Genomic DNA, 26,058 nt, shown 5'->3' on the forward strand with positions numbered 1-26,058 from the left:
TAAGTCTGAACATGCCTGGCTGCTGTAAAAAGAAGGCACATTTTATTCAAAATGTGCAAAAATGGGCAAAAAGATGGAGTGAATCTTTCTCAGAAAACTGATGGAAGATATTATTGACATTTTATTAATTCAAATAAAACTACATAATATATACATATTTAATCAGGATTAGAAAAATAATCAAATATTTTAAAACACTAAATATTATACATACGACAGCCGCTACCCCACAGCAGGGCTGAAATAGATTCATGGCTACTGTTGCTGTTGGACATACAGAAATTAAATACATAAAACTGCATTTGATATACACATGCTCCCAACACATGTAAGGAGTACTAAATAATTTATATAGGTTCTCAATAAAGCAATAAAAACTCCTTGAAACAAAAGTTTTATCTAACATCGTTGATGATAATCAACAGCTAATGCTGATAATCTTTTCCCATGCAACAATTTAGTACAGTAAATATTGAATGAGTGAATAATACAACACCAACCACAAAGTATAGTGAAAGTAGAAGTATAATTATCCCTTTTTAAAGATCATTCTTCTCAATTTGAGGTAAGTTTATAGTATTTGCATATAAGAAGTTACCTGTCACTGTATAAACTGAAACTCTTAACTGGAAAATGTGGTGGGTATTTTTTTTAAATATATATATATATATTTCCCACCAAACAGTTTTACTGGCTAAACAAATGTTTGCCACCCCCGGCCAAAAAAACCAAACAAACTTATAGCAACTTTAATAAAAGGTCACTTGGATTACTTGGACTGACCTAATTATCTTGAGCCATATGGTGAAAATTCAAGTGTGGAGTTTGCTAACATACCATGAAATTGTACGGCTTCTGTTTTCATTTTATTTTACTTGAAATGCACAAACATCTGACTACTTTCTCAATGACCATTTCAACTGTCAATATAAACCTCCCAGAGGTGAAAACCTTGCTGGAAGCACTTTCCAAAGGCTTTGAAATGTATCAGCCAACATATGGAAATTATGAACAGATATAAATTAGTGTCTGCATAGCATTATGGTTGGTTGATGCACTGGTGGGAGTGTTAGTCAGTTCTCATACCCATTAGGCAAGAGACTCATCAGTAGATAAAATTCATTAAGAAATGTAACGTTAGCCACATCCTGATGTGAGTGTATTACTGTGGCCTTGGAGTGCCTTTTTTCTTCTTTCTGAATTTTTTTTTTTTAGTATTTACATGCCACAAGCAGCATTTAAATATGCAGCACAAAAGTCACAAGTAGCAGCCACAGTTAATAATAGTGTTTAGTACTAGGCACATTTAGAGGGCTGATAAAATGCAGCCTCACAGGTTTATCCTGGCACTGGGATGGACGACGACACAGTACATGTTCAAAGATAATAGGTCATTGTGAGTGTATTGTGACAGCAACGGAAAAGGGAGCGATCCAACCTTAAAGTGGAAGTGGAAAGCGAGTGCAAACACATTAAAACCTGTCCAATCTCTGTCCTCTCCAGCATGGGTTATGTGAGGCGCCGTCACAAAGAATGGCTGGGTGGCTGATTTTGAGTGATTTCAAAAATGTCTCCCACTAGGAAGTGGGCTAAAAAATTCCTCAAAATTCCTCCCTTTGAGTTTTGTTCACTATAACCACGGAATCTGCATCTTTCTGTCTATTATTTAGTCAGTACCTCCTCTTTCCATGTTTCCCACCATCAGTCATGCAGGTCTTAGGTCGAAGAGCTGTGATGAGGGAGAACAGTCTATCATATTGACATATTCAAACTCGTTACTATACAGAGTATATGTACAAAATGAGGCTCTAATCTGAGCCCATTCATTTGCCTAACTCACCTGGATCTGCTGTCTGCTTTTTCTTGTTGTGATGGACTATCTGATTCTCATTGGTCATCTTCACATCCTGATCTTCCACATAATTACTGCAACACAGCAAGAAACAGAAGACACAGCAGATGAGGTTAGGTTCATTTGTTGTCCATATGGGATAGTGAAACAGAGAACAACATGAAATGGAGGGCTGACTAATAACAAAGCTTGAAGCCACCAGTTCCAGGCCTTGAGACCAAGGGTGAATTGGGAGGTAACAGAGGAGAGAGATGGGACTGAGGCATCACACGTCAAGTGTGTGGTAAGGAGAGTGTGAGATGTCTGGGGGGCATTTGAGGGGACTGAAGGGCTATTCGATACAGGGATTAACCACAGGGAGGTGCTGACACGGGACTCTGTTACTCACTGTTGGTGGTGTCTGCTGCCACAGGGGCTGAAGTGGAGAAAAGCACATCTGTTCAAAACAACTCACTATTTGTGACAGTGGGACTGAATGTAACCTCTTTTAATACCCATGAGTGTGTCGGCATTCAACTACTAGCTTCACATCAACTTTCAATGAATTAACTAATTCATAACTAATAAGCCACCTATCTATAGCAATTTGAATTTTTGGAAAAGGTGCATGGCTGTTCAATAATCTGTACTTCTTGTAAAAAAGAATCATCCATGAAGGTACAGTCAAGGTTCACCTCTGTGTTATAAAATGTGAATACCTGATAACAGTGTTCCTCTCACGGTGTGCAATGTAGGCATTGTCTGTGAACAGGATGGTGTGATACGGCACCACAGGGTCACAGGTAGGCAGAATGCTCCTTGCTATGTGGCTTACACTGTCCAAAATGCCGTTATACACCAGGAGGTCATCCACCAGCAGCTGTGCACAGAGAGAGACACTCAGATTTTAATGCCTGGAGTCGAGATTTAAAAAAGAGCAAAGCTCAAAGCAAACAGCAAAAGGGGCGTCACACACATGTTTTTTTTTTTTTTTTTGAGGTGGGTGTGTGGGGGGGGGCAAACCAGTAAACAGAAAAAACTTTTCCTGACTTGGACCAATTGCTTGGAGCCCTCGGACTAGTGGGTTAGCCAAAAAGCTGTGATTGGCTGGATGGCCGTTCATCAATCTAAATGGGCCAAGGAGCTTCGTTTGATGCAGAGCTGTTTGAAAGTTACTAGCCCAGCACAAAAAAAAAAAAAAAAAAATTTAAGACAGTCAGGCAAAAGTGGGGGGTGTAAAACAATGAGTCAGTGAAGGTGGGGATGTTACATATCCCCAATCCCCAACGGGTGTGATGTGCCTGGAAAGCAAAGCTCACCCCAAACTCCTTCACTCCTCTATGCGGTGTCTTAGAGTAGTTCCACAACTTGATCATGGACACTGTCACTGGCTGATCAAAGATGACGTACACTCGGTTCACCTGGAGGAAAACAAAAAAAATGCTCCACTGCAAACTTGATGTAATTGTGACTGACTGCAGTGTGATCACCCATTTCTCTTATTTTTTCTGTTTCTTTCACACTTCCTCACCAGTCCAGGGAGAACTGGGGCCAACCACATATGTCTTCCATCATGGGTACTGTTGACACCATCTATTAATTTATCTGGAGTCCTCACATCACCACTCACATTGTCCAGCACATTTACACTGTCTGGGAAAGCTGCAATGTCTGGTGGACATAATGTTAAGGGATATTTATTAATGCTCCTGCGACAACTGTTATTCATTTACAATCAATTCCATTCATTAACTGTGCACACCCTCCATCTGTAATTTCATCAGACACAAACTTCACAACAATTTTTAGCCGTGAAATGATTTAAGCTCTGAAATCTTTCTTCTTTCGATCTCCTATGCTGTTTTCACTGTTAATAAATAATAAATAAAGTGAAATAATAAGTAATGGCTATATTTCAGCTGGGCAAGAGAGTTCATGTTTGTTAAGCTAGATGGATGAAGGTCAACATGAAGTCATAAAAAAAAGGATACTGTTGTCATTGAGACTGATCTTCTCATGGTTCTGATCATAAAACTCGAGGCCATTGAGACCGATGTAGTACGGATCTCCCCAGGTTGTTAACAGCTGTAGCTGAAAAATGACTGATGTATTGAGTTAAAGTAATATACAACATGTTGTATAGCACATATAAAGCTCATGATGGAAGCTGCTAGGTTCAGATGGACACATAACACTAAATCTGTTAACCAGCTCTGACTGTAATACTAAACCTGGATACATGTGCAGTATTCACAGTGTCATCCAACACTATTACATATTTATCTAGCATGAAAGATGAGTTCTGTACTTTGGAACAATATTAGTGTACACTAAAAGAACAGGGTGCATCTCCATTTCTTATCTTCCTCCTCCAGACTGCAGCCAGTTGTTTTTTCCATTGTTGAAAACAGACCTGTGAGTGAATAAGTGCTTGCCTGTGTTGTTACCAAAGCAACAGATCCAGATGGGCTAATGTAGCCTGAACCCACAAATCTTATCTGTCTACAAAAGGATACACCCACAAGGCATGATGGGAGCTTCATAGTCCATGCTGGCCTGCTCTTGCTTCTTCGAGCTTCCTCTGAATCAGTAAACCAGTAAAATCATGAATTAGGAGATGAAATTCCAAACGTTCTGCTCAAATAGGAGTATATGTGACTACAAACTCTTGCTCCTACTTATGGTAGTCTTCAGCATTCCTGTTCTCTGTGGGTGTCTGGAGGAAGTCCACAAAGAGGATCTCCTGCGCAAAGTCAAAGTGACAGTTGCCTGGTCCTTTTCTGACCAGGAATCCCTCCGCTGGGGAGATTGCAGTATTATCCATGAACACATGGATCACCTTCACCTGAACCAATTACACAGACATATTTGAAAACCTGAGGTAATACCTAATCTGTGCTTTGTAGCATCATATACTAGTTCTGTTTATTCATGTTTTAAAAAGAAAAAGCAAAGGGCATTCTTTTTGTGTTTTCCAATCAGACATATAATCAGACAAATACTCAAGCACTGACCTTTGGTAGCATTTGATCCAAGTGATACTGTTATAAATCTTACATTGTGTCATTTTTGTGTGCACAGTTTTTAGTATCATTGTTTTTTTAAGGAATGTTTAGCCTCTTGTAACAACTGCCCCATCTCAGCAAAAACTGTTTTTGCTGAGATGGGGCAAACAACAGAGAGGTGTCTCACCCCTCTGTATGAGTCCTCAGGAGACTTGTTGTAGTTCCAGATACGGAGTCCAGCAATGGTCTGGGCCTTGTTAAAAGTAATGCTCAGGATGTGGGGCTCTCCATAGGAGAAAGGGATCAGCCACATGTGATGGTCCTCAGTGGTAATGTTGTGGCCATCAATAAGCCTGGATATTGAAAATAAACATTATAGAAGAGACAAGACTATAGATTTTGATTGTGATATTAGATTTCACACTGTATCTTTAGTGTTTGATTTACTTATCAAGGGTGCGCAGGTCATGCCCATACTCAGGCAGGTCATTGAGGTCCCTGGGCGAGGCAGCCATTAAACTAAGGTCCAAAGGTAAACTCTCTCCCTCTTTCCCCACCACCTCCAGTCCGGTCAGGCCCATGTAGTGGGCGTCACCCCAAGTCAACAACAGCTCTATTCTAAGGCCTGGGAGGAATTGAGACTGTTATTTTAAGTATCTAAAAAAAAAAAAAAACATGATTTAAAAAGGGAACACAACATGTGATGAAGATACTTTTGTGCACTTACACTTTCCAGTGAACATCCCAGGAACATGCGCCATGCTCTCCTCAGACTGGCTTACAGTGGGATTCAGGTGGAGTTTTAACTAAGACAACACACAGATGTGTTAAGCACATTCTGAGCTGAGTCGAGCTGAACTGTTCATGGTGTGATGGTGAATCTACACTTGATGCCTGCACCACTGTCAATTACTATTCCCAAAATTGTTGTACTGGTTTCTAGGTTTTCTCTCAGATTATGTTTTGTAGACTATATGGTTTAAACATTCTGGGTCTTGAATGTTTTCAACTGTAAAACTTTTGTTTAAGCATTTCGCTATTGAATTTGGCACAAATGAAGTTGCTTATAAATAAACTCCAGGTGGAAGGTTAAATTAAAGACTGTACTTACAGTGAGGTCTTCCTCTCGGAAACCAGCCTGTGTGAAGGGTCGTTCCTCTCCCTCTCCATCAGCGGTCCGTGGTCTCTGTAACTCCTCCTCATACACCAGGCTCTCAGGACCCACACCTTCACTACGGAAGGTTTCATCATAACGAGACATAGCCTCCAGGATGTCATCATCAGTGGTAAACAGGATAGTGTCCCCAAACTGGTCTAGTCCTGAAAATACACCAGCATAAGGAAAGAGGAAAAGTTAACAAAACACACAAGGGAGCATTAAAAATCAGCAAGCCTGTTCTGCTCAGGTACCTCCAGACAGGGTCCCTGAGGCCTTGGCAATCTCTCCCCTGAAGATGCACTTGCCCTCCAAGAGCATTTCCACCTCTTTCACTCCCCGGAAAGAGTGGATGCGTGATTTGTTATAGTTCCACACACGGATCATTGCTACTTGGTACGGAGCTCCAAAGTCCATGAAGATGGTGTGGCTACAACCAGGGGTGAATGGGGCCAGCCAAAGATGCATGTCATCCTGTGTGCAATTAATGCCATCAATCAAGTTGGTCACGACACGTGGATCTTTGCCATATGCAGGAAGAATGTTGATGTCGGGAGGATCGGCATGGATGTGAGCAGGTCGTAGAGGTTCTCCGCTGGAACTGAACACCTCCAGACCATTGAGGCCAACATAGTGGCGATCACCCCATGTGGAAAGGATGTTGATGACCAGTCTTTGTCCCTGTGGTAACACAGGGATTTCAAATTCATCTTCCCGCTCCACGAATGGATCATCATCAGGGCCTTCACACGGAGCCCCCAGAGCAGACAAGGAGGAAATGGGACTCCTGGGGGCTATGGATGGGTTGACTGGAATTGTGGCTGGACTACGGCTCTGACGATGGAGGAACTCATCAAAAATGTCACCTTCAAAGCCCATGTTGGAGATGCGTCCACGCTGGCATTGGTTGAACTTAAGGAGGGAGTCCCACGACTCCATTAGGGTGTCATCCTGCTGCCTGTGCAGTTGACCCCGAGATGAGCTCTGCCTCCTATTCGTGTTCACCAACGATAGTGGCTCCTCTGGAAAACATAAAAAAAAAAATTATGTAACATATTTATGGAGATACCTTGGGATCTTGTAAGCATACAGTTTGTTCAATCGTCTGACATATTAAGGGATAAAAATGGAAGAGGCAGGAAGCTTTGAAATGTGGGAAACTTCTTTAAAAAAGATTTTCTGGAGTCTTATTTATGACCCTAACCCTGAAAATAGGTTGTCAAGGATATACAAACATTACATACTACAAATGCACATAGCTGGTCTTTGATCTATGGTGCTAAGAGGAGCCGCTAGAAGTGACATAGGATGAGAACTGCTTGTCAGGATGTTCTTATTACAGGGAATACAAATTACAAAGGTAATATAACTGCATTCACATATGAGAGTCTGTAACAGTGACTACCTGTGTTCAACAGTGCTGGAGCTCTGAGGTGCTGATCATCTAGCTGCCTAGCAGTGACTGCATTGTTTCGAAATGAGCTCCTGCGTCCACTGATGGGTCTGTCTGCCTTTTGCTCCTCAAGTTCCTCTAGCAGGTTGTAGCTCAGATCCAGAGAGTCAGCCTTCCACTGAGCCCCATTCACTGTCCTCTCCATCCCTCTGCACACCCGACCCGGATTACAAGGCAGCTCTGGGAGCATTGAGGAGGTAGAGGCTGATGGTGACTTAGGCTCTGCAGAGTGCTGAGGTACCAGCCATCGAGGTCTTTCCCTGTTGGCCTCGCATCCCTCTGGAGCTCCTCTGTTAAGGGGCTGCAGCCACTGGGGGGCTGCTCGAGAGGAGGATGGCTGGGTGGTGACGGTTTGCTCTACAGGTACCGGCTGTACCACTTGCTGCCTGAGAGAGAGGGGCTCTTCTGAGGCAGACAGGTCAAAAGAGTTTCTTTGTGTGGAGGAGCGACGAGTAGAGGATGATGCCCCCACCTGTGAAGGAGTGATTGGTGGTAGTGGTGTATGTGATTTCTCCTGCATATCTATCATAGTCCAACCTGCTGCATCAGATGGCTGTGGAGTTGAACTATGGTGTCGCTGTGCGCCATTTCCCTCCCTGCCTTTCCTGTCCTCTTGGCATTGGGGGCTGACACCCCTCAGGTTGTGTCCTGAAGACACAGGGCTAGAAAACAAGGAGTCTGAAACTTCAAAATCCTTAAGATCAATTGTGGTGCTGTAGTCAAAGACTTGGTTGCCACAGCCCTTCTCCAGTTCACCTTCAAACACCAGTGTGCTGTTGAGGTACAGCTTAATATGCCTTGCACCAATATCAAGCTCCTGAAAAGGAAGCAAGGCATTCATTAGCCTGAGTCTTGAACATGTAGTCATGTTTAACAGATGGACATGGTTGAGCCATTTGTATCTCTAAATTCCATAATTATTCAAATTCAAATGTCTGAGGAACTACAAAAAAAAAAAAAAACTAACACCCCCCCTCAAAAAAAAAAAAAAGAATAATAAATACATACATATATATATATACACACATATTCACATAACTCACAAATTTAACCAAATATTAAGGATCCAAATAAAATTTATGCTCAAAAATATTTTGCTGGCATAAAAATTTTCAAGCAAACTATAAAACTATCACACTATGAAATCAAAAGTACAAATATGTACAACCATACATCTAGGAAATTTTCCCCAGACACTGATTTAATCATTTAATTCATACAGTTTTAAGCCTCCCCATTCTCGCAATAATAAGCACAGAGACATGGCTGCCATGAAGGAACAGCAGAAGTCGAACTCAAACTGCTTGATCCTCCAGACAGTAAAGTAAAGGAAACCCAGGTTAGGCTCGAGATGATTTTACCCCCCCCAACAGCTCCTTACCTGTCAAGTTCAAGACATCAAGTTATTTTACACTGATGTAATAAAGAGATACGATGGAGTCTATGTACCCCTGTATGAACAGCAGTAAGGCTGAGAAGAAGCCCACGTTTCCTCTAACACTAATCCTCCAAGGCTAATCTCCCACTGTTCCACATTTGGCCACGCTGACTGGCATCTCAGCCAGCCACTGCTTAGAGAGAGCCACACCCCTGATGTAACCACGTCAACACAGTTGCCCCATATTATAGTAACAATAGAAAAGGATGAGGGATTTATGAACTTGCTACAGATATGGAAAGGTACAATCACTGAACTCGAGACAAATGTAAACCACAAGATGTTTGGAATAGGTTGCACTTGTGTCAACAAATGTTTTGTGTTTTTTTAACAGCTTAAATTATTATAAATACAAATGATGCATAAAAAAACAAAAACCCACATTGAGGCTTCTGTTGTAGTTCCAGATCTTGATGTGGGATATTCCAAAGTCTAGGGAGCGCTCTGTGTTCCTGATGATGAAGTAAAGCTGGATCGGAGGGTGGAATGGACACATCCACATGTGACGCTCTTTGGTGGTCTGTTGACAGAAGAGAATAGACAGAATATTCATTTCACACAACAGACGTACAGAAGTACAAAAATTGGTATGATGACAACATGATGACCGCTAGTTAAACTCAGGCAATAAGATGTTACAGAGCCATAATTAATGATACTACCAAAAATTATGCGTACCCTTTTCCTATGAAAGGATAAGTCCAAATGTTTGCTAAGAAATATTTAATAGTTTTAATTTTGTCCAAAGAAAATTTTATTTAAATGTGACAATAAAACATTTTAAGTAAATCATACATAGCTAACTTTAAAATTGCAATTACAATTAAGATGAAAAACTTTGGGCATGTATAAAATTAGTTCAGGAAAAACTACAGAATAAAACAGACTTCAGTACAAATATGTAAAATATACAAATTTTGGGTAATAGCTAGGATTCACAGAGGACAGTGTTCTACACAAGGCTGAGGATATTTACAAGATCAGAGTTTAACTTGTATAACTTTATGAGCTGATATTGTAATTTGTGTAGTTACAAACAACATTTCTTTGAAACTGGATGCTGAGGCAGCGGGAACTCACCTTCACCTTTCCATTGACAAGCGCCCCCAGATTCCCTGGGTAGTCAGTGTTCCTGATGTCCAGGTCATGAGGTGACACGTACAGCTTTTTGTTTCGGGGGCAAAAGAACTGCAACTCAGTCAGCCCAACCAGCAGTGCACTCCCCCAGTTTGATAGGATCTCCATGGTAACATACAAAGCAGGGGTGACCTCTGCTGAGGATTGTTGTCTCTACAGTGGCAACACAAATTCACCATTTCTTCTGCACACTTATGTCACAACCAGCAACATCAGGATTATTCATTCTGAAATATAAGACGGTGTTCCTGACTCACCAGCTGCTTGCTATAGTCTGATATGACACTCTGAGGAATGTTGTGGCTGGGTCCAGCTTCAAGTTTCTCCAAGGCTGTCAGCAATTTCTGTTGTTGTCTGTACAGAAGGATCACATCCTCAGCTCTGCATCGTCCCTGACCTTCATATTAGTGGTGAGATATGGCAGACCTCAGGCTACACTGATAAATAATTCTCCCAAGGACAGGTGGTGCACACCCCATAAACTTCTCTTCCAATTTCTTTCTATATAACACTAGCATGCTGGTTCTGACACTGCACGGTATACAAGATCACTACTAGTACAAGGAGTCAACTGAGTCAAAGTTAACTGAGAGGATAGTCAACATACCTGGGGCCCATCAGAGTGATTCTCTGCATGGCCAGAGTGACACTGCTCTCATTCTTGTCATGGGTGTTCTGGTGCACTAAGCCATTTATTAACTGGTGTTTCCTGCCCTGGACAAGGAGAAAGCAGAAGGAAGCGAATGATAAACAAGCTTTAGGGGCAGGGTTTTCACCTAACTCTAAACCCAGGACACTATCGATTTGTTACAATCAAAGCACATACAGTGTAGGAGTAGTTGGTGGTGCTAAGAGGAAAAAGAGAAACCAGGATATTATATCTAAACACAGTCCATTATGCTCTGGATCACCATGTAGCTAACTGTTAACAGTGCAGTTTGAGGCAGGCAGACCATGCTGTGACTGAAGAGCTCAAGGTCATTTTCTCTCTGGATGGCCTGGCGCACCCTGCATGCCATCTCCTCTGGATCTTGCTCCTCAACAGAGGCCTTTCTGGCAGTTGACAGGGGCCTTTCCACTCGACTTTGTGGTCCTTAAATAAGAGGTACACTTTCGTTCAGCAACATAAGCAGTCTGTGAATTTAAGAGCTTGTAGATTATGACTGTGGGGTGATCTTAAAAATACAAAAAGACTCACTCTGACCATCCCAGCTAACATCTGATGGTGGTCTATCTAATGTCTTGCTCTTCACCATCATAGGCTTGGTGGCTATGAAGTTGTCAGTGTTTTCTTTCCTTTTTGCAGACAGAGAACGTTCAATCTTACGACCTGGAACAACAGACAAAATGAACAATTTGGGTCATAGGAGGGAACTGTGGAACACACTGACTGAATATTCTGTGTACAAATTTATTGGGCATAAAAGTGTTGCACTCTGCATAGCACATGCCAATAAGCACAGCAGCTGAACCAATCTATACAAGCTAGTGTTCTTTCTTATTTTCCTATTGTACCATTCATTGCTGATAAAGCAGATAAGGAAGAGAAAGGACCACTGTGGACACTTAAGATGCAACTGAAAAAAATCAATAACAGTTTGAAAGTGACATATGAAAGTGGATATTGATGCAAACCTTTAGGTGTGGGTCCAAAGTCTAGTACAATGAGGTTTGATGAGTCAAAATGACTGTGTGAGCCACTGGACCGAGGGTTAGAGGATGATTTGGAGGATGAAAGAGGTAGCCCCAGTTCGTCTAGACTCTCAGTGCTCTCCTCCCTCTCGATCTGCTCCTCCACCCACTCCTCGTCTGACTCCTCCCCTGCTGAGCCACGGTTGCTCCGCCGCATGCTAACCTCCAGGCTCCGACGCAAAACCTTGTTTAGAAAGTCAGTATTACTGAACGCATCCATGCACACAGTCATCAGTGTATGCACTGATCGGTGCAAACACATGACTGCTGACAGTTTCAGTATTCCCTTGATTTGTAAGACAGCCACTGAGAAACCGTCATAAACTAACGCTCAGGAGAATTAGACAAATGTCAACAAGTCACTTAATTTCATGCCACCTTCACCAGATCCATAAAGCAGTGTTATCCACTCACCTTGACTTCCTCAAGATTGAGAAGCACCTTCTCACTGTGTTCCTGGCTCACTCTGCCTCCTTGGCTCTCAGGCCTGGAGCTGAAAGAGAGTGACACCTTGCCTGTGTCCCTTGGTAAGCGGGGACTACGATGAGAGCAAGGACTGGAGCTCTGCATGAAACAGTGATTGGATAAATGGGAAATGGCAGAAATAGAGAAATACTAAGTAGTACAGACAGCTGCATCTGACACAGCCCCTCCCCTAAAAAAACACCCACACACACCAACTGAGTAGGCATTGTTATGTCTTTACTCTACCTCCATGTCTACACTTTCATAGGGTTCAAAATCTTCTGAGTAGCGCTTTTCCGGAGATATCTGTAAACTAGGTCCATCCTCTGTTTGAATTTTGACAGAATTCTGCATGAACAATAAATGAGCAAAATGCACTGATAAGTGTACTTTCCTTTTAAAACATTTTTACAGTACAAATTTTAAATATTTGAAAGATCAGAAGCCTCTACCTGTACCCATTCCTTCCTCTGGACCTTTCCTGGGGCAGTGTGACTCCTCTTCCTGTGTGTTTGCTCCAGACTATGGCTATCTTCAGTTAACTGGTGGGCACTTCTACAGACATCTGCTGGTGAGTCACAGCACAGAAAAGAACATGAGCGGCGTGCAGCAGACTATTGCCTCAGAGGAGAAGAAACACATACACACACATTCGCAGATGGTCGACAGCACATAGAGGAAGAACAAAAAAACTGGCTGCCAGCTATAACTGTCACTATTATTTATTCACCCAGAGTAAGTACTGGACCATTCCATATGACCAACAAGCTGGGGAGTGGTGGCTATTAGCTGTTTTCCATATGGTTTGGGGATGACAGAAGCAATGAGTATTTTAGTGTAACAATCACGGAACCCCCAACAACAATACTTCCTCCAAGTCAGTAGTGGTAAAAATAATGAGGTCCCGTTAAAATAAATTTAGATTTGTGTGTTTGTACATTTTTTTTTGGTCCAGGAACAACATACCTGCTGTACGTGCAGGCCTCCACGCAGGTGGGGAGGTGACAGACTTGTGGCTGGAGATCTTGGGCTGTTTTCTACTAGCTTCAGCATTGGCTCCATTCAGATAAATAGAAAAACCTTGCTCAAGCTGTTCCAACTCAATCTCCCTGGGGTCTTTGACTTTAAGGCGCTTTAGGATCCTGAGGAGAGAAAAATTAGTGAGCAAGTCATTAATTATGAATATAAACGTGGTAGTTTTGAGGCGAAGATCAAGTTTCAACTCTTTGTTCATTCATCACTCAAACACACATTTGCATTTTATACCAGCGTTGACTTTCCCACATTTCAGAAACACATTTTTTGTATCGTGATTCAAACAACCAATCAGTGCTCCAATTAGGAAGCACTAAAAGTCATGCAGGAGTTGTGTATCTCATCTGAGAAATATAATGTCTCTCTCCCCAACAGCCTGTGCTCACACTTCACCTGTTTTTTTGCTGGAGGGTGATTAAATATTCATCCAGAGTGTCATCCACGGCAGAGGCAAGCTTCTCCCCTTGGCAAGTCTTGCTCTCCTTCATGAGCACATGCATTAAACGCGCAGACAAAGCAGAAAAGCCAACATCAGCTGTTTTAGAAAGAGACACGCTACATCTCATTGTTGCACAGGAATTCACGTTAAGAAACTACAGTCACTTTATCCATTAACAAATTGCACCCCAAATCTCGGGTAAATAAAGCATTAACACAGCGATGGAAAACTGATCATCAATTGAAAGCACTTACACAAACCTAGGGCTGGTGTTCAGATGCATGCCTTTGCGGACACAGTGTAGTTTAACACACATACCTTGTCAAATCCGCACTCTTATTTAGAAAATGGTCTTATCCTTTTACTCATTAGATGCTAGCATAACAGTTAATACGTAGAGACAGGATAAAGGGGAGTGCATCTTGCAACAATGTGCCATTGCATAATACATTACGTGCAGCCCACAATACCAAACTGGTGAAATGAACCTTTGCTTCAAGTAGTGAACAAATGAATATTAATGCTTAAAGGCCATGCTTGACTGTATTTTTTTATTGTAAAAATATGTCTGCTGTGAAAGTCTGTGTTTGCTCAAACATCACTGGACTAAAATAAATGTCTGCCCACTCCAGTGTTCAAATCAAGGTCTTAATCCTTATTCATTGATAAATTATTATATCCGAGTGTGCATCAGCTGGTTGCTCAACATGGTTTACAGTTCATGCCATTCCATTTAAAATAATGCAAATCATGCAAGACAAGCAAAGAAATTACAAAGCCCTTACTTAGAGTCTAAAAGTCAAATAGGCTACAGCATCTGTCAATATCAGGGGTAGAAAAGGAGCAAAGAATTTTTAAGAAAAACGTGTTAGTGACAGAGTGACAGCTGACAGACTGCAGTAAAATATGGTTTGCATGTGCTTCCTGGAATTGAAATAGAGCTTCTCCCTACGGTTTCATAATAAGTGAAATCACAGCTCTTAACTTACAGAAACTGGCAGAGCAGATGAAGTGTTATATAAAGTGATCTTTGCCTACCTCCTTATCCATCGTGTCGCTGCAGATGGTGCTGTTCACATAACCCTATCCGAAATTTTGGAGAGAACCGATCATTCTCCACATGCCACTGAAATCTGTGTTGTGTTTGACTGCATAGGAAAACAGATGGGCACCTCAAGGTTAACTGTCCATGAAACCTAAGTGATCTTGGATGCAGTTCGTTTAAAATGTCGCCCCACCCGCTGGGCGATTCAACAGAACAAACACCTATTATCTGCTTTAACCAAGCTTGTTTCAGCTACCGTGTCTTCGGCACTAATTTTAAGCATCTCAAAACACAGTTGACCTAAGTACTCGTGGGCACGGTCGGTGAGAAATGTTAATTCGTGTAGCATTAGTAGCTAACACGCTAATAATTGTTGTCATTTTTTTCGTTTAAAAGCAGTCTACTGTTTTGAGCTCGTCTCCAATGACATTACTGTTTTTTGCCACATTATCTCCCTGCGTTAGCATCAGACGCAAAACTAGCAAAACACCCAAAAGCTCAGCAGTTAGCGAGCATTGACGCTAACAACAAACTGAAAGGCTAGCGAGTTAGCATGTCACTTACTAACATGAAATCACATTAACGTTGTTATTAGAGCTCATATCTTTGTTCAACATTTACTCCGACTCTGATATATGTACGAAAAACTACTTACAGCCCCTGAGAAATTGTACGTTATTCGCCATTAGCTTAAAATGAAGGTGTTTTCAGTTTTCCCAGCGTGTTGTGTTGGTTGGTAACCAGGATAGCTGTCCACCAATAGGGAGAGCCGCATCAGTGCTGGCCACGCCCCCTCCCTGCAGATGCCTGTACCGCTGGAGCACACGGAGGACATCCAGCATCAAGTTACAGGGAAATGTGGAGAACTAAAACATGCACATTTCCATGATCAGCAGTCAAAAGTTCAACACTGTTTTTATTATTATAAATCAATACATTTTATATAAAAAAGGACAAAGGGGTCTGAAGTAAAACCATTGTAGATGTAAACCAAACATATCAGGTCATGGAAAACCTCTTACCATACTGGACCCATATCACAGACACTTGATTAGCCAGCATGTCTAGTTAACACTCAATCATCCTACAACGCCCTAGGCTATACTTAAGACCAACCTACAGTTTGGAAAAGGTTTAAAATGGAAATAATATGGGTGATATCGATCTCTCTGCAAAGCATTGCAAGTATAGCGACTCAGTATGCCATTGGTTTTTGTGCAATCTCAACAACCATCATCAGCAGCAGTCAACATTACTTCTGAAGTGTGCACACAGGTTTTTGGATAGCAGTTTGGGGATGTGACGACTCTTACACTGCTAAGGGTAAACAATAAAAGCTTTGTGTGGTGCCATTTAATGGTCCTGAACACAACACAGGTTTAGGCATCTTCTGTCCAGAAATGACCAAGACCTAGCTTGAGCCCATTTCTCATATTACAAAATTCCTTATATGAAATCAATGAGGCATCTGATAAAAGCCAGCATCATTGTGGTTTATACACTTCGCGGCTTTTGAAAATAGGTGGACATCAAAATGGTAGATGCTAGAGGTCAAAAAGAAGTATAGCCAGCTGCTTAAACAAACTAAGCTGTTCAATGTGCTTGTAGCACTCAAAAACACTCAACACAAGAGAAAGGGTGGATCTCTTTCTAAATGGATATTGCAACTTACCTGAATTAAGAATGTAAATGTAATTTGTATTGTTTCCAAAATAAAATGCCCTCATGACAATTGTATTCATTACTGTTTGATGTTTAATTGCAGGCCAACAGGTATGAGGCTAACATAGGCGCAACCAAATCATCCCCACAGCACTGCAAGATGAAAGCATAAAATCCAACTAAACTAGTCCAATCGAGATGATTTCACTGATCCCGAACCTTATGATAAATCTTTTGAAAGTGATTATTTGTAGACAGGATGCCCAAATTTCCCTTTTTATTTAATATCAACTATTTCTTACAAAACATATCAACAGTGTTATCAGGTCAAATGAACTGTCTAGATGATAATTGTGTTTAAGGTATGGCTTTCTGTTTTTAAACCAGGCTTTTTCTTATTGTGTGGGGTTATGGTGGGTGGGGTATTATTATGGTAAGTTAAAATTGACCAATTATTAAAAACACACATGGGGGAAGAAAAAGTAAAATAATAACTTAAATAGAAGTGCTTAAAACATAACATCTTAGAGCCCTTTCAAAAAAAAAAAAAAAAAGCAGGAACCCCACCCCAACAGAAAAGGAGAGCAAAATGAACAGCTGTAATGGTAATACTAATATCCATCCAATGATTCACAGATGTACAGTTCACTTATAGGTCACATCCCTCCCTTCTTAGCAAATAGTTCTTGTTTCCTGGTCAGTGGCCCCCCCACGTCTGTGAGCCGCGGCTTCCCTCTGTTTCAAGTCTGTCTGTGCTAGGAGATGACTCTGTCTCAGTACACCTCCGCTCTTCCTCCTTTGCCATCTGTGCCTGTTCCTCCTCTTTTTTCCTGTGCTCCAACTCCCACTCTACAAAGGTGTCAAAGAGACTGGGCCAGGCCTCATCCTCGCTGTAGTTGCTCAGGTCAGGCCCTATTGCCTGTGTGAAGTTAAGGAACATGTTCCATGTGTCCCTTGAGATGCCCCGAATACCTGAAGGGTTCTCTGCGAGGAAGTCCAGCCATCGCTCCAGGATTGCAGGTGTGTCCTGGGTGAAAACCAGGCGCCATAGTGCAATGGCGATTTCACGTTGCAGTGAGCGTTGGCCCTCTTCTGCATCCAGGCCAAATTGGAAGGTGAAGCGGTACAGGTCCTTGAAGTTCTCCTCGCCTTGGGCCTCCAACAGCATGCAGGGAAAACGGGAATAGATGCCTTTGAGGCTGTCTGCCTGGATGGCCTTGCAACCCTCAACAAACTCTTTCCTGATTAAACAAAGAAACAGAACTGGACATCAGAATGATATTGGAGAGCATACTGTTCGACAAGGCTATAGGAGCTAAGTAATTGGTTTAATTTGACATGAGCAACAATGGAGCATTGTGAAGTCAGCTAATGCAAACAAAAGGATGTGTGTCTAGAAGAGTAAGAGAAATAAAAACATCATTGACAATGAAGGCATGGTCCCTTGCAGTTAAAGAATGAATTTACAAACTGTAGTGAAAAACGTTCAGATTTTAGATACAACTTTGATGTAAACAGCATGTTTGTCAGTGTTGTGGGCCTCAACCCATACAGATATACTTTGTTATTTGAGCCCTACAACAATATAGGCTTTCAAAGTCAAATGTTATATAAAGAGCTTCAGTAAGCATCAGTTGACAATGAAACATGTTGGTACCAGAGTGTGGTATTGTCCAAAGCCTCTGGATAGAAAAGTGCTGAGTTAAAAATCAGAGTGGGGGAGCAGTGACAAGTGACCCAGCCAGCAGTGAGAGCTATTCATCTGTGACACTAACTGCAGAGTGGGAGCACAGAATAGGATCCATTTCCTCTGTGTCTCCTACCTGACAGTGGGACACTGTGTGTGTGTGTGTGTGTGTGTGTGTGTGTGTGTGTGTGTGTGTGTGTGTGTGTGTGTGTGTGTGTGTGTGTTTTAAGATGAATGAGATTGGATGGATGGGCCAGTGGAGAGTGAAACACTGAAGACTTGGAGGTCAAACAGTTCTGGTAGAGCAGTTAGTGCCATACAATGTGCCATGGACAGAAGAGTGAAAGGGCCCTTAATGGTACATGTTATGGGGTAATAGTAAAAAGCAGTTTGCCACATGTCAAATATAAAGTTGCTGATATTTAATAGAGCTACAATACTTTAGACATATCAAAAGAGATTTTTCAATGATAATTGGTAACCCCTTCAAAAGCAGATTGCCTGGTCAGATAAAGAGTAGTCATGTGAAAGGACATGTGGCACCAATCTTTATAACATGGCCAGGCTGCCCTGATACACACCAACACTTGTAAAGCCAATTTAGGTGAGAGTTTTAGTTCTGAGAGCTTTATATTTGTCAATAGTGTGCATTGTGTAAGTGTGATGTCAGGAGAGTTTGACAGTCTTTCTTAAATATTAACAAAATATTCAATTTAAATCATACTTCTCAGCTTACACTTCACTAGAGATATACAGATCAAATAACAACGTTGCAGCTGCTATTTTCTCTGTATGAAAATGTTTAGTTTTAACTAAAAACAAATTACAATCCAGTAGCTATCCCCACTTTACCTTGTAAACTTGCACATTGTGGCTGCTTGAAACTTCCATGCAAGAACAAGCACGCGAAACTCTGCTGGGTCCACACACAGGTCATTGCAAAACCTCTCCATGCCTTCCTCTAAGATGGCATCTTCCTGTTCATCCTTGTAGCAGCAAAACAGCTCCTCAATGCGCAGCATTGACAGTCCATCTCCATCCAGAAACTCATCCTTGCGTGTTTCTCCCATCACTGCAGGTACAACAGGTGTTTCCACTGTAACCTCCAAGGCCTTGGTGCCATTCGACAGTTCACTGGTGGCTTTGCTACATGGGGCACTGGGTTCTTCTTTGTGGCTCCCACCACCACCACCCTTCTTGTGGTGGGACTTGGAGCTGCTCTCCTTATCTCCACTCTTGCTGCCGAGTGAGGAAGTTGGATTCTTACACTTGGTGACACACTGGCCCATGTCTTCCTCCCTGGTCCCTTGTCTGTCTTTCCTCCTCACCTTCAGTCCCCGTCTGAACCACCTACACACCTCTGCTCTGGACTGGCAAGAAGCCTCAACATACCCTCAGGCCTGAGGTGAAGAACAATCTTGCTCAGAATAAAAAGGTCAAGATCTTCATTTCTGTGTATCTTGGTAAAACATTTTTTGAACTACAGACATTTTGAAAAAATAACTGAATGAATTGCTCTACCTGTTCCAAATCTGCCACGTTCCAGGTTTTCCACTGTTATACTAGAAAACTCTAAAAAGAGAAAGAGTGGAGAGCAACTTATAAACAGTGCCGGTTACAACAGAAACCCATGAAAAACATCACAGCCACAGAAACCAACTGAGGTAAAATTGGTTTCATGTTAACCAGAAAAAACATCACTACTTTCTTAAGAACTAACTTCTACATGAACTAATGTAAATGAGAGTGGGCAACTTTATTTATTTATTTTTTTTCATTCTTCTACATAAATAATTTAAGTACAGCTGTATCTATCTTTGTGTAAGGAGTGAAAATAGAGTATTAGAAAATTCCTACTTGATAGTGGGTTCTAAATTAGGTTGTACATTCATCATTATCTCCTTTGCACTTTCCAGCAGTGATGACAGTGGATGAAAGAAAAATGCCCTTACAAAATCTACAAGCTTGCTACAACAGCAACCATGGAGCAAGGGGACACTGTGCAAATTGAAGATGCCATAATTAACTGCATCAATAAGAAGCATAATTTGGGCCTTGTGAGCTCCTTTCTGGCATGTTTAGAATAAAATATAGGGGAAAAATGTTATGTTGAGTAATAATATCACTGTAAAAACTAATATCTTCCACTAATCCTTGACTTGAGGGACAAGAAAAATAACAATAGGGACAAGGAACTTACAAACAATAGGCAGCTAATGATATTGTATACTTTTTCGGGTAATCTAAAGAAGTGCTAACTGGCTGCATGAGAACTGAGTTGCTGAGATCAACCCAACATTATATGCCCATTCCACATATACAAACGAATGCAATCAACCATTCTACTGTCAATCTATTTCCAAAAAGTAAAAAAAAAAACAATAGTAGATCTGGAGTTTGATAGTGAATCAAGTAACTGATCAGGAGATTACTTACAGGCAGTCCCTCAGATGACGCTGGCCGCAGATCAAAGTCTCTTTCTAATCTGCTCCATCACTGTGACCTTGACATCTGCAATGCTGAAAAGACATTATCTTGTCATCATAAGCAGAAAGTGATAGCTCATCATTCCCTGACCTGAAGGACAACATCAGTCAACATGCTAAGTGTGTGAAATGTGAGCACAGCGGATTGCCCCAATGTAGGATTAGTTTGTCTGATTTATAACTACAACAAAAACTGCTTCATGGCATCTGAACTGAAAACACACTGTGCACTGAGGATTTAAGAAAGGCTTAAATATCTCTGGTTGAGGGGTTGAAAATGATCTAACACTGGGTGTCCAGAGAGGGATCCCACTCAGGGCACAAGATAGCTTTGTCCTGAATTACAGCCAATAAGCCTCCATGGCTAAATCCAAAACTTCGAGCCACTTCTTGATTAATTTGCCCCGGACAAACTTTTATTTTGTGTGATGATCATGCCAAATCATTAGCTAAGGAAAAGGCCAAACTGAACATCAGCACAAATGTGCATGACTGATCATGGCACTGGGCATGTAGAGGCAAAACTCTCCGGCTCCATTATCGTTACCGTCAACTAACATCTGATGGACACCTGAAAGCCTGCTGATTATTTTATATCCATTCGACAATTTAATTAGTATCTTTAATAAGCTAGCTTGTTATGTTTGTAAAAATACGTGTTTATCAGACTGTTAGTCAGAAAGCCGCGGGATAAGTTTAGCTGGAAAACAAATGTGTGATGTTTGTGTTATTGTTGCCAGTCCACGGCCTCAGCTAAGTCAGACATGTGACACGAACTAATGTTATTCAGCGTTCACATCATTTCACCAACTTCTCGTCTTTGGGAAGTGTCGAGGACAAACAGAATCAAGTGAGCCCAACAACACATGCACAGCACCAAAATGTCACCAGCCCGTGTTTTGACAATGATCTAAGCCTGGTGCTTTTACCATTCACTAACTCAAATTGTACTTAAAGTGGAGCTGTTATCTATTACCAACACTTCATCGCCGCCGGGCCATTTACATCTGAACTGCTTGGCCCTGACGACGTCGCCATAGCTAGCTAGCATCAGCTCGGTTAACTCAAAGTTAGCTATCAGCTAAGCTAGGTCTTTCACTTAAAACACCGAAAAATGCCACAATTATCCCCGTCAAACTTACCTTTTGGGGTATATCTCCTGTGTGGGACTGGGTGTACATCACTTCGGGGATGCCAGTACAGATGAAGTTGTCAGTAAGTTGTCCAAGCGGCGTTTATGAGCTGAGGAGAACTGAGGCAAAACTCGTCGCGTTAACTCAGACAGCTAGCTAACTAGCTCGCAGCTGACAAAAAACTTCCTCAAAAAATATCCCGTCTTTCGCCCCATCTAGAGTAAAAACAAATAAAAAACTAGCTACCAGGGCGTGCTTTTGGTCCCATTTTGAAAAGTGTTGGCTCTTTGGTGAGAGTTAAAAGACCAGCACGGAGTACTGCAGCCAGTTTCTTTGTGCTTTCCCCTTTTAGTCATTGAGTGTAGCTACATTATGGGCATTTTCCTGCATCACTTCCTCCAACAGCTGATCTTCATCTCCGCGGTGGTAACGATTAATATAAATATTTTCTTTTTTTTAAAACAAAGGCGTGTAATTTAAAAATCCTACACTACACCTAGACGAATTACTTATTTCAGAAACAATTACCGATCGTGTGTTTTGAGGGTGATATTTACTGGGCTTTTGGAGAATAATACGAAACACAGAATATTTGTTCTAACTAATCTAAAATCTATTACATTTGACGGATAACAGGTGAATCGTAGAAATGCCGTTTATGAACGTCTAAGCTGTAATCAACTCCGTCTACTATTAAAAAAGGGAATATATCTCATTTGTATTTCTGGGATTATTTCTCGTTTCTGCTTTACAGTCTTTGACGTCATCATTAGTCGACAAATGTGTTTCTGCAGAGCTAACAAGCTGCTGGGAGGTAGTCTCCTTTTCACATACTCGGTAGGTCTAAGTTTGTTGTGTCGGATAAATTGGGAGACATAATGAGTTCAGTGAGATGAGGATGGTGTAAGTCGTTGATGTGAATGTTGTTGTAACTCCGCTCTGAAACAACAGATGCTCATTTTGAGCTGTCAGCGTGAGAAGGCTCAAGGAGAGCTAGCTTGGTGCTAGCTATGTGCTAGGTGCCGGAGTATATGACAAAAATGAATTCTTATCATTAGAATGACACAATACTTCAATAAATCTTTCTCTCTCACGCACACACAGATATACGAACATACGATTGGTACTATACACTCAGACGAGCAGCTGTAGGAAGTTTGTTTGATAAACACACCAGTGTTGGTTTTAGTGACATCTAATGTTGAATGGTGGGGACACGCTGAAAGCAGCTTTGTAAAAGCATAACTTAAACAAAAGCACGTCTTATAATGCTAACAATTCCCATGGCCTCGTCTTGCAGAGTGGCAGGACCTACATGTTTATTTTTCTGTACCTTTGTTTTTCACACAGTGTAAATCCCTCAATGCTCTCCTTAATCAATTCTTACAAACTCACCAAAAAACACGGCTCCTCAGGTGTTACTCCAGCATCACTGATACATGAACACAGGCACGCTGCAATGTTTAGAGTACATGGTCGAAACATAATGGGGAGGCTTTTTGAGCGTTTTTTTATTTTACCTGCAAAATTTCTAGATAGCATGGAGCCACTTACAAAAACAAAAAACATATTTTCTCTCCTCAAATGTGGTGTACAGCAAACTGGCATCAAACAACAGCTGAGTTCGTATGCAGAGGTATATATATTGACAAAAGGCAGAGTGTTGGAAACACGATGGATTGTATTTGGAGTCTTTATGAATATGTGCTTAAACTTGCTGATAAAATTACACACCTTTTCAGCAGGAGGCTGTGTAGTGTACAAGTGTCTGCTGTTTTAACAGATTGTGACCCCAGATGATGGCCTCCACACGCCGGACAGTGCTATCTCTGTACATGAGAGTGTTTCGCATCGCCCGAACCTGGCAGGCACAGAGTGGTGTCACTAGTGACACAGAAACTGAAAGAAAGTACATTCTTCAGGAGGCTCGGACTCTGTTCAGACAGAACCAGCAGGTGTGAATAATAATTTTCTGGTTGCAGAAAAGAACAGACAGATGATTTACAGCCATGTGCAATACTAATTCTTTCTTATCTGCACTTGTTTTTAGTTCACAGATCAAGAGGCAGTAAAGAAGTGTATAGAAGAATGTGAAGCAAGGATAGAAATAGGTAACACACCAGTAACACAAGTTTGCCTTATTTAACTTTGGACCAAGCTTTATTCTAAGCACATGATAGACCACACTATTTAGGGTCCCATGTTTCCTGCTGATCAAATGACTATTTCAGGATGTGTTCTTGTGTTTAGCCCTAAATCTTGTGAAAAGCATCAAAAATGTTATCCATCCATCTTCTACCACTTTTTCCGTTTCTGGGACACAGGGCTTCTGGAGCCAATCCCAGCTCACATTGGGTGAGGGGCAGGGTACACCCTGGACAGGTTGCCAGTCCATCACAGGCCCAAAACACAAAGACAAACAGAGACAAACAACCACTCACGCTTGCATTCACACACACAGGGAGAACATGGTCAATTGTGATGAACTGTGATACAGTATCTGTCCTGAGCCACTGTGTCCATCCAAAAGTCTTCAGTGTTACTCATGAGGAGTAAATACTGACCTGATGATGTGTTTCTATTTTGCCAACACTTCAGTGAAACATTATTTTCTTTTTTTTTGTTCAAAATTTTGATTATAGATTACATTTAGATTCTAATTTTGATTTTGAAACATTAGTTCATTTATAGACTTATAGACACACACACACACACACATGCTCATCTTTCTATTGAATAATCTATAATTACAAGTTATTGTACCACAGGGTGGTATTAGAGATTTATCATCTATCTTTGAAAGGAGTAAATAAAATAATACAGATTAAAAATCACCCAAGGTCTATCAGATTTCCTTTTACAGTTATATGTTTTCAAGGTTTCATATGATGACAATTCTTTCAAACATTTTAATTTTCATTACAGGTCTGCATTACAGGAACCCGTATCCAAGGGCTGTAAGTGACCATTTATCTAACCAGCCTTCATACTCTGCTCCGGTTTTTATGTTGTTTCTGCATTTAGTTCAATGATTATGTTCTCTGAATGATCCTGTAGATGTACCTGCCACCACTCGGACTGGCAACTCAGAAGGGCAGGAAGCTGCGAGCACAGCAGCGCCTGAGGAAGCAGGCCAAGCCAATTTACTTACAATCACATGATGAGACCTGATGCTTGTTCTCGCCGATCCACGTCAAGAGTTCCAGTTACCAAGGACAGGAAACAAAAGTGCAGTCACAAGCTGATCTCATGGGCAGAGTCATTGCCAGCACTACTAATACTAACTAATACAAGAAGATCTGTCATTCAGGGAAATTAATTGTAACTGAGTTTCTCCTTCTATTTGGCTCAATGTAATATAAGGTCAACTTGTATATTGTATATTCTATTTATTATTCTGTGTAAAAATAGTGTTCACATTTTTTATATCAAACTGTTTTTTTTTCTGATTTGTCTTGATACAAAAATGTTACGTAAGTACAGTCTCTCAGTATAGTCTAATAAAAAATGAGGAAATTCAGATTTCAGTGGTATCTATGTTTCTGTGGTACACACTCATGACAAGCATTCATATTTTTTAGGAACTATCTCCTTCTTAAGCCTTTCCATTTAGACAGCCTGTTTGATCATGTAGAACAAATTAAGTAAATGTCAGATATGTTGGCAATCACATGAAGGGTGTTGGGAAACAAGTTTTATATAAAACTGGTATCAGCAGATGGTGGGTCTGAAAGTTTGTGGAGGAAGGTCGGAGCCACTGAGATCTTAGCTAACCAAAGAGCTACAGTATGAATGTCTTTAACTCAACTTTACATCTTTGTTGTAGCTAAATCCAAACAAGTCAGTAACATGATGCCAACTTCATAAAGTACGGCCCAGTAAGGTAACATAAGAGGAACAGGAAAGAAAAGGAATGAAAAAAGTCTTGTCAGCTATTAAGTTCATTATTAAGTAGCTGGTGGAGTCCATGCCAACATAAATGATATTGCAGGTTAAAGTAAATAGACTCATTCTATTTTTTTTTATTTTGTTGTAGTTACCATCATTCATGATTTATTTCACTTAAGTGACTCAGAATAATGTGACACGATCCAACACTTCTGTAGCTGTATTTTAAATCTTATTACAGGTAGGTTATTTCTATCTTTTATTTTTCCATAGCACAGAGGTGCAGTGTTTATATCACCTCACAGGAGGACAGCTCTGGGTTTCATTCTGGGTATTTCTCTGTGTTTGTATGTGCATCCTATGTCCCTGTGGGTTCCCTGCTCTGACGTCCTCACACAGTCAAAGGCATTCACATTAACATAATTGCATGCATGCGAGTGGGACTGGCTGTCTGTCAATATATGTCAGCTCTATGATGGAATGGTGGCCTGTCCTGTACTGTCACC

The 26,058-nt window shown here is 41.2% G+C and overlaps 3 protein-coding genes across 6 annotated transcripts; 1 reads left to right on the plus strand and 2 right to left on the minus strand.

The window, feature by feature from the left end:
• Positions 1–103: 103 nt before the first annotated feature.
• Positions 104–15,439, minus strand: katnip (katanin interacting protein). Of its 3 annotated transcripts, none has more exons than XM_029527283.1 (28): positions 15,352–15,439; positions 14,690–14,799; positions 13,606–13,694; positions 13,144–13,319; positions 12,630–12,742; positions 12,424–12,525; positions 12,127–12,276; positions 11,656–11,896; positions 11,219–11,350; positions 10,974–11,113; positions 10,628–10,734; positions 10,278–10,374; positions 9,964–10,173; positions 9,266–9,403; positions 7,398–8,262; positions 6,247–7,014; positions 5,948–6,156; positions 5,564–5,642; positions 5,284–5,461; positions 5,024–5,189; positions 4,510–4,676; positions 4,348–4,412; positions 3,823–3,933; positions 3,363–3,502; positions 3,151–3,252; positions 2,551–2,711; positions 1,841–1,926; positions 104–1,729 (listed from the first exon to the last, which is right to left on the minus strand). In XM_029527283.1, exons 2-28 carry the CDS (start codon positions 14,699–14,701, stop codon positions 1,671–1,673), a joined length of 4,863 nt encoding a protein of 1,620 aa, XP_029383143.1. In that variant the 5' UTR covers positions 14,702–14,799; positions 15,352–15,439; the 3' UTR covers positions 104–1,670. The 3 variants fall into 3 exon arrangements, with proteins under 3 accessions (XP_029383143.1, XP_029383141.1, XP_029383142.1); XM_029527281.1 differs by having other exon boundaries at positions 12,630–12,745; XM_029527282.1 differs by having other exon boundaries at positions 12,630–12,745; positions 14,690–14,734; positions 15,352–15,427.
• A 148-nt stretch (positions 15,440–15,587) lies between these two features.
• On the minus strand, positions 15,588–22,032 carry dcun1d3 (defective in cullin neddylation 1 domain containing 3). Its single transcript, XM_029528472.1, has 5 exons — positions 21,674–22,032; positions 20,482–20,564; positions 19,567–19,617; positions 18,898–19,445; positions 15,588–17,599 (listed from the first exon to the last, which is right to left on the minus strand). Exons 4-5 carry the CDS (start codon positions 19,332–19,334, stop codon positions 17,056–17,058), a joined length of 981 nt encoding a protein of 326 aa, XP_029384332.1. The 5' UTR covers positions 19,335–19,445; positions 19,567–19,617; positions 20,482–20,564; positions 21,674–22,032; the 3' UTR covers positions 15,588–17,055.
• A 293-nt stretch (positions 22,033–22,325) lies between these two features.
• On the plus strand, positions 22,326–25,167 carry lyrm1 (LYR motif containing 1). 2 transcript variants are annotated; one of them, XM_029528473.1, is made up of 5 exons: positions 22,326–22,501; positions 23,448–23,619; positions 23,715–23,775; positions 24,590–24,621; positions 24,722–25,167. In XM_029528473.1, the coding sequence occupies exons 2-5, from the start codon at positions 23,461–23,463 to the stop codon at positions 24,833–24,835; spliced, it is 366 nt and encodes a 121-aa protein (XP_029384333.1). In that variant the 5' UTR covers positions 22,326–22,501; positions 23,448–23,460; the 3' UTR covers positions 24,836–25,167. The 2 variants fall into 2 exon arrangements, with proteins under 2 accessions (XP_029384333.1, XP_029384335.1); XM_029528475.1 differs by lacking the exon at positions 22,326–22,501 and having other exon boundaries at positions 22,520–23,619.
• The last annotated feature ends 891 nt before the right edge of the window (positions 25,168–26,058 follow it).

The sequence above is a fragment of the Echeneis naucrates genome, chromosome 19 (assembly GCF_900963305.1).
Source record: "Echeneis naucrates chromosome 19, fEcheNa1.1, whole genome shotgun sequence".
NCBI classification, from domain to species: Eukaryota; Metazoa; Chordata; class Actinopteri; order Carangiformes; family Echeneidae; genus Echeneis; species Echeneis naucrates.

Coding starts and splice junctions, on each gene's coding strand:
- katnip (XM_029527281.1), bottom strand. Junction 10,735..10,973: donor AGCTCTTCAGTCACAGCATG/GTCTGCCTGCCT, acceptor CTCCTTGTCCAG/GGCAGGAAACACCAGTTAAT. Junction 4,677..5,023: donor CTGAGGACTCATACAGAGGG/GTGAGACACCTC, acceptor TAATTGGTTCAG/GTGAAGGTGATCCATGTGTT.
- lyrm1 (XM_029528473.1), top strand. CDS start 23,461: ATGATGGCCTCCACACGCCGGACAGTGCTATCTCTGTACATGAGAGTG. Junction 23,776..24,589: donor TGAAGCAAGGATAGAAATAG/GTAACACACCAG, acceptor TTTTCATTACAG/GTCTGCATTACAGGAACCCG. Junction 24,622..24,721: donor GGAACCCGTATCCAAGGGCT/GTAAGTGACCAT, acceptor ATGATCCTGTAG/ATGTACCTGCCACCACTCGG.
- dcun1d3 (XM_029528472.1), bottom strand. CDS start 19,334: ATGGGCCAGTGTGTCACCAAGTGTAAGAATCCAACTTCCTCACTCGGC. Junction 17,600..18,897: donor ACAATGTGCAAGTTTACAAG/GTAAAGTGGGGA, acceptor TTGTTTAATCAG/GAAAGAGTTTGTTGAGGGTT.